Here is an 8,494-nt window from a genome sequence, read left to right as displayed (position 1 = left end):
ATAAAGATAGAGTAAAATTAATTATTTGTGTTTATTTATTGCAATAAAAAGTTTCATGACCCTTGTCAATGAACTTCCACGTGTGCCCCATTGGTCGCACGGAGAATATCAAATCGATAGTCAATTTCACGCCAGGTAGCGGCAAGCATGTCGGCATCCATAGAGGCTATTGCGGTTGTAATTCTGTCTTTTAGGTCATGTTCGACACGATCCTCCTGTAAACATTGTCATTTATAAATCCCCAAAGAAAAAAAGTCCAGCTGCGTTATATCAGGTGATCTGGATGGCCAAGGAATTGGACCTCCTAGCCCAATCCATCTTCCTGGAAAATGGTCATTCAAAGAACTACGAACGATGATACCCCAATGAGGTGGTGCACCATCTTGTTGCAAAAAGACGTGTGGCTGCAGCTTTTCTAGTTGTGGAAATACGAAGTTTTCCAACGTGTCTAAGTATACGACTGATGAGACATGCTTGCCGCTACCTAGCGTACAATTGACTATCGACTTGATATTTTCAGTAGAAGTTCATTGACAAGGGTCATGAAACTTTTTGAGTCTATCTAACCATTTATGTTATTAATTTTAATCTATCTTTATTATTTTATGAGTTATTAAACATCAAAATGGGTCCGGGACTTAATAAACACCCTGTATAATTTGTATCCTACCACTTTAACTCAGAAAAATATTTGTGTTTTACCGTTTCGCCAAGCACCCCTTAGCGATGGGGTAGCCAGCTTGTTGCCCTTCGTAACCTTGGATGCATCTTTGTGATTGCGGTATCCATCACCTAGTGCTATCTGTTCATTGGCTAAAATCTCATGAAACGAGATTTTCTTATAGCTGTTACAGGGCAGCCAACTTTGAAAGCTTTTTGTAAAAATCTATTATAGTGGTAGCTATGTTTTAATGTATTATTTTTTATTCATCTAAACTTATTTTCCATACTGCTACATATAAATGATTCAAAAGTTCATATGCAACGCCACATTTTTCCAGCTCTAGAGCGGTGAAGCTTTTAAAATGTGAGCAAAATTATCAAAAATTCTGAAAATTTTGGTTTTTTAATGTCTACCACTCAATAAAATATTTTCCAAAAAGCGTAGTAGTTGACAGCAGAGATGCCAACTTGCTCCCGATAGCAAATATATATTTTAAAGTGGTTGTTTATCAATTGTGATTCTTGGTTTAATAAATTCAACTTAGTAGATTTTTATCCACCACTATTTCTAAATAATTCGTAGGCTTATATAATCATCACTTGTGTAGTACCTATGTCATGCTATACCTTTTAAAAAGCATTCAAAAATAGTCAAGTATTTCCTACATTTACTTTGTAGTTATATACCGTTTTTTTAAAAATTATTTTGGCATGTCCGGAGCAGTTGGCATCTCTGTGATAGGCCAGCTATTAATCAGATTCATTTAAATATTCTTGTGATAACGAACAGGTGTAATATTTTATTCTTCATAATTTTGTTACAATTCATCAATTTTTTAAGGAACCGTATGGATCCGGTTCCTTTGTACTGAACTATACAAAATATTGTACGAATCTTATAACAAAATCGATCATAAAAATTTCAAAAAATAATTAGATATAAATCGTAATAAATTTCATAAAAAATAGAACGAAACAATTTCAACAAAATAACAGAGAATAACTCGCCACACACATTTAAATTGAATCCGTTCGTTTTGAGGTATAACACAGTTATCATTTTGCTTCAAAAATCTTAAAAGATCTTGGCAAAATGTAAACATAAATTGCTGGTAACCATTTTCAGAAGAGCACTCGAGAAAACCGTTAAAAAATTCATAATTATAAAGTCATAACAATTCATATTATGAAGTCATAACAATTTTCCTTATCAGTGTCAGCAGTAGGTAAAAACCTCTGTGTGCGTCTTATACCAGTCCCAATAAAATAAATATGAAAATCCAAAAAGATTCGATACTGAGAGTTATTATCAATGCACTTTCTCATGAGCGTAGCCATTTTCTTTTTCCACTTGGCTAAGACGTTTGGAATGTCGAGTTCGAACACCATTGCTTTGATGATTTTCTTCCGTTGAGGTCATTTGTTTGGATTTTGTTTCTAAATCAATCTTTTTCTGTTTGTTGTATGTGTTGCGATAAAAGTTGATGAACATGACCATAAACAGGAGGGCATGACCCATGACAGCATAAGCAAATCCTTTCTGATAGCCACAGTCATAGAAGAGAGGCACCATTGCGTGGACAAATGCGAGTACGAACTGAACCTAAAAAATGAAATTAAAAAAAGTTTAGAGCGAGTAGTTAATAAATCTAGAATATTAGAACAATTATAAATTGTTATAAAAAAGGAGGTCGTATTAAAATAATTCGACAAAATTATTTATTCAATTCACTTTAAAATATCGTTCTCTGCTTCAGGTCAAAGTCAAAATTACGGTCTGTGGATGAATGAATGGTTCCGCCCTATAAACGGGTGTGGCAGAAATTGAATTCTTGGCTATAGATGGCGCAACTGGAAAACAAGAACAATCGCACACTTTGCCTTAATGGTATACGACGACAACAACAACTTTAAAATGTATTCGATTTTTAACCGTTTAAACGCTGATGTTCTAATTTTGGAACATGGCTTTTTCCCAAAAGACAAATACTGGTACCTCAGTTATTTCATTGTTAGCATTTATTCTAAATAAATAATGCATGCTTATCTACCAATATTATTTAATAATATACTGTTGTTGTTGTTACACCCCCCCCCCTGGAGAAGGAAAGCCTAGACCAGGTCCAGAAAGGCCCCGTCGCGTCAGTTCCCCATACATCTGCAGAAAGTCCCGATCAACCAGCAGCTGCCTAAAAGAAGCGCCAAGGCAAAAAAGAAGGTGATCAGGACTAGCAGGTTGTGAGCAGGAACAAGGTTGGAAAGTTTTCTCCCCATTTTGAAACCTTAAACACTTAAGATAGCCACTACGAAATCTGGCCATGGCCTATTGGAAAGGCCGAGGGCAGCAGCATGTTAATGATAGGCCAGGGCAGTTGCCAGCATACCATTGATGGGATGGAGTACGGCGCCACACTGGAAGCAAACGATGTGTTCCCAGGGAGTGGATCTCAGTGGGAGTAAGACGGTTCAAACAGTCCATAGGAATATCACAGCCATTCTTGGCGAGCACATCGGCTGTCTCATTGCCATTTACCCCGACATGCGATGGGATCTATTGGAGGCTTATTGGTGTCTTCAGGCCTATCTCAGATAGAAGCTTCATAGTTTCCTGGCCAGGAATATCAAATATTTCCGGCAAGTTCAAATTTAGAGACAAATATATAATAATATACTAAATTATATATTTGGTTCTAAATTTTAATTGTTATTCGTGATAATATGAATTTTAGCCCGATTACCGCATTCTTATGCTCAGATTGCATTTTATCTCAATTCTACTAACTTTATCATACACAAACACACACAGATAGGTTATAGGACTACGGCGAACCCGGTGAAGGAGCAACCCTGTAGGGTCCGATCCGGGAAAGCCGTAGTACTATTAAATTTAGTACAATGAGCAACCCGGTACAAGCTGTGGTCTTGCCGGGACGACCGGGTCACTGCTTTAGCAGAAGTTCACAATATTCTTTAATGTAAATAGTTTTAGTATGTAAATATTTCAGTATTGCTCTTTTCACTTCATTTACTTACTTATTTGTTTTAAACACATGTTTTGTACAGTAGGGAACCGATTATCCGGAACGATCGGGACCATCGCTATTCCGGATAACTGATTTTTCCGGTTTTCTGAATCGCTACAAAAAGCCGTTTTTTTATTGTTAAATCCAACTAAAAAAAAATTTTTTTTTTGTAAATAATCTTAAAAAGAGGAAAAAACGATGAAGTAATACACTAATGATAATTTCCAAAATGATGGTAGGTGAACATCTTTCAAAAAGGAAAGAAAAATCCTAAAATCTTATAAGAAAAAAAAAAATTTGAAAAATGGAGGGAAAATTTATCGAATTTCGTTCCGGTTTTTTGGTTTTCCGGTTTTTTTGGTTTTCCGGTTTTCTGATTTCCGGATAACGGGTTCTGTACTGTATATAGCTAACTTAATCTTACTTTCATGTAAATTTATCATTACTATTTTTCTTCAATTTCATGCCCGACTTATAGCGCATATTGTGTTATTTGACAACTAGTTCCTGGCTATACCTTTTCTTTTGTTGTTTTTGACTACAGGGATTTCCCCAATTTAAACTAGCATATGACTTTAATGATGACTTTTACTTATATATCAAACAGGGGCGCTTCGCGCCAAATACCGAGATTACACAGATATCCAGTATCCGTTAATTGTTATACATTTATACCAAATTAATTGTTAAATGAAATATCTACTTAATTTAATTATAAATTTTGCTTTTGTGATAGTTTAAAGAAGTGCATTCGGCATATAAGAGTTCAGTCACAAGTCTCTATTTGAATAAAATTTCATCTCATTCAAGTTACGTTCGTAGTTAACTTTTTCAACCGAATACTTCTAACACATATTGTAATCGAAGCTTTCATTTTTAAACCAATCAAATTTGTATTGATTGGCGATCAATTAAATTATTATTATTCTAGTCTTTCACATTCAAAATTTATTGCACCATTCTCAAACCACGTACGGAACACGCATCATTATAATGAGCCAATTTTTTTGTTTTGCCTCCTTTAAAATGAAACGGAAGAAGGCCAATTTGTAAATTTCTTTACATCAATTTTTGTTCAAATAAAATTATATTTTGTAAAATTATACCAATATCAATTTTTACCGGCATTTGCTGAATTTATCAAATGCTAAGCTTCAGTTTTTTCTACGCATTCAGTAAAACTTTATTCTAGTGATAGCTATGTTTATATTTAAATTTATTATTTTTTATTCATTTAAACTTATTTTCCGCACTACTATATATAAATAATTTAAAAGTTCATATTCAACAACACTTTAACCCTTTCTAAAGCCGTGGTAAGTATACTTACCACCAATTTTTAAAATCTATGGTGAACTTTTTTAGCAGTTTAAATTTAGGTTTCCATTTGTTAATAACTTCAGCTTTCTTGAAGTGCGTTTGAATAAAATTGGCAACCATTTGTTAGTTTAAGAAAACGTATAAAAGTTATAAAATGCATTATTCCATTTGAAGATTGTAGCATTATAAAATTTATTTTATAAATAAAGAAAAATGAAAGTCAATAAGTTCCTAATAGGTCGTGTTAAATATACTTACCACCAAAAAAATGGTATTTTTATAAACTAAATGAGTTTTTTTCTTATATTAACAGAGATGCCAACTTGTTCCGGACAGCAAATATATATTTTAAAGTGGTAGCTAATCAATTGTGATTCTTGGTTCAATAAATTCAATTTAGTAGATTTTTATCCACCACTATTTCTAAATAATTCGTAGGCTTATATAATTCACCAGTTTATGGAACTTACGTCATACTATACCTTTTAAAAAGCAAACAAAAATAGTCAAATATTTACAAAATTTACTTTGTAGTTATTTTCTGTTTTTTTAATTATTTTGGCGTGTCCGGAGCAGTTAGCACAGTGTTTCCCAACCTTTTTGTGCCATGCCCCACCTAAGCCTTTCTAAAATTCTTATGCCCTCCTATGTAACAATTTGCAATTTTTAATATTAAAAAATTTAATTGTTCACTTAAGAAACTTAAACAATAGGTTTTAAATCAGTAGGAAATTGTTAGCGAAACACAGTAAGTAAATTTTCAAAACATATAATGAAAAACTAAAATTTAAATAATTTTAATAAAGATTTTTCTATAATATTTTAATTTATTGAGATCCTTGCACTTGATGCTTGCAGCACAGAGATTTTATGTTAGGTTCCAATTTGGTCATCTTCAGTCTCAAGTCTCCCCGTACATCCAGGCGATTTCTTTTCTTTTTTTTTTTTTACCAGTAAATCATTTACAGCAAAAAACCCACATTCAGCTAAATATGAAGATGGAAACTGTAACAATAGCTTTCTTGTACACTTGGTTGAATTTGGGTATTTGATTTCTGTTTCCTCTCAAAGCCATGCCATCTCTCCTTTTATATTAAATAAAGTTTTAACTGACTCATAATTTTGCATTTCTTCGAGTTCTTCTTGATACTGCATATTTGATATAGCAGACGAATCCACTAACATTGACAGCATCATCCGTGTTGGAAAATCAATTTGTTTTAAATCAGAAAATGTTTCTTGTAAATCAGACATTAGACTTTTCAGATGATCGACAATAACAAATAAAGTGGTATCATTTATTTCGCATTTTTGGAGCCAATGAAACTGTTCAAAGTTTTTGTTGTTAATATATTTCTGAAATTATTTCTGAAATAGCTCAATAAGAGTAATGAAATCAAATATCTTCGCTTTTGCATCACCAAGAGTTTCATTTGTTCCTTGAAGTTGCTTATTTAATATATTTAGTTTTTCAAAGATATCGGCTAAAGAACTAACAAATGCTATAACATCGACTGTTAACAGATACTTCATTTCAGGTTTGTCGCTTAAAAAATCGCTAAGTCACATGATATTTATTGGCCGCAATTATTTAAGAATTAGCTTTTCTCTTTTAATTTTGGCACCGAAATCTAGCATTGCATTTAAATGGCCCGGAGCAAAAGGGTTAAACTCGTGTCGAGTCCATTTTCGAATTGCCCCCTTTAACAATCAAATTGCCCCCCAGTGGGGCGTGGGCCCCACGTTGGGAAACACTGAGTTAGCATCTCTGTATCAATTACTATTCTTGTAACTATTTTAATTTCAAAAATACTTTAATTTACCTTTGCTAGAAATAAATGGTCCATTAAAGGGTTAATTCAGTCCTTTCGTGGTGAGGCTTTCATGATTTTTCAATATTACCAAAACTTCTGAAAGCTTTGATTATGAAAAGTCTACCACTCAATATATAAAAAATTTGCAGAAAACGTAGTAGTTGGCAGGTCTGCGAAGATATAGGCGACGTTGCTACATCTCAGTAATCGCCTCTCAACAGGTAACACATTCTGATCCATTACCTGTTAACCTGATTAAGCGTAGGATCTATCGCTTTCTTTTATTTATTTTACGTAACTGAATCACATCTAAGAAATAAAACTGAGAAAGTTTCGTGCGGTTAGTTTAAAAAATTAGAATTTGTGATCAATTGCGAACTTAAGATGGGGAATTCCATCATAACTCAGGTGACATCGGAATGTAAGACAGTGCTTAGATTTTTATTTCTAGGAAAGACATTTTCTGAGTAATTAAATAAGAATTCTTAAGAAGATTCACTTACATTAAAGAGATGCGTATAACTATTTCTTTCAATAAATACCACAAAAGTGGGAAGGTGAATCGTGTATATTGTTATCAGATATCTCATTAAATTCACTCCCTGTGGTTTTTTTTTGCTCTAATGAAGGTGAGTGAAGTTTGCGGTTTCCAAAACAAGCATTTCTTCAAGGGTTTTTTTTTTAAAAATTCCAGTCGTTCCTTATCTCTAGCTGAAATAATCAGGTCTGAAATAATAGTTGCTCTATTCAAAGGGGAAAAACCACTGATGACTAAGAATGATTTTAACTGAGAAATACTAATCAGGAATTATGTTACGTATATACAGTTTATGCAAAAAAATATGGAAAAACTTTTATATTGATTCTATATACCACAATCTTCCTTTCAGCGGCTTTGTGAGAGGATGCGTGGTAAAACTGAGGGCACAATTTGAATAATCATGACTGAGGCTTTTAGAAATGGTGTTCATGCAAACTTCGGATCGACCGAAGGAAGTGTGACAATTTCGCTGCTCGAACAACATGGTAACACTAACGTATGATGGTGCACGGCTTCCAACAAGAACAATCAGTAATAATCAAGTAAAAAGAGGTCAAATCGGGACTCCAAAAACAGCGATTTTTTTCTAAATCTGGTAACCATGTCACTTTCTTTTTAAAACAATAAATCTATTGATAAGTAAAACAAGTTTTCGATTCAAGGTGGATCTAATATAAAGTGACCACATTTTTATTGAGACAAAGCGGAACAAATGGGAGGAAATGAGAATTACAATTTTGTCAAACTTTCAACTCGCACAATATATATATAAAAATACGAATAAATGTTTGCAAAAGTATTTTCAACATCAACTGGAAGTAAGTCAGATGCTGTTTGAATAGAACAGGTATAGAACAGAGGTCGCCAAAGTGGTCTATATAGACCCCCAGGGGTCTATTTAACTAAAGCGGGGGTCGATCTGATACAGGGGGGCGAATGGGGGTCGATCCGAATCGGAAGGGTCGATTGTGGGTCGAAAAAAAAAACAGTTCTCAATACTCAAATCACACATACCTAATTAAGTATGTAAAATTTGTGAATTTTTTTTATAATTGACTCAATATCAGTTTCTTTATAAAACATAAATTAATAAACGTATATTTATTGGGGTGAAACAAGTATGTACGTACCAC

General features: G+C 33.4%; 1 protein-coding gene across 2 annotated transcripts in view; it reads right to left on the bottom strand.

The window, feature by feature from the left end:
* Window positions 1–1,443: 1,443 nt before the first annotated feature.
* Window positions 1,444–8,494, bottom strand: part of LOC107445008 (very long chain fatty acid elongase AAEL008004-like) — a 55,261-nt gene continuing 48,210 nt past the window's right edge. For both annotated transcript variants that reach the window (XM_043042237.2, XM_043042239.2), the window contains exon 8: window positions 1,444–2,266. In XM_043042237.2, the coding sequence (XP_042898171.1) occupies window positions 1,973–2,266 (294 nt within the window). In that variant the 3' untranslated portion in view covers window positions 1,444–1,972. The remainder of the gene's footprint in view (window positions 2,267–8,494) is intronic.

This window comes from Parasteatoda tepidariorum, chromosome 9, assembly GCF_043381705.1.
Source record: "Parasteatoda tepidariorum isolate YZ-2023 chromosome 9, CAS_Ptep_4.0, whole genome shotgun sequence".
Taxonomy (NCBI): Eukaryota; Metazoa; Arthropoda; class Arachnida; order Araneae; family Theridiidae; genus Parasteatoda; species Parasteatoda tepidariorum.
The sequence above is the reverse complement of the archived record's forward strand: the minus strand, read 5'-3'. Positions and strand labels throughout refer to the sequence as shown.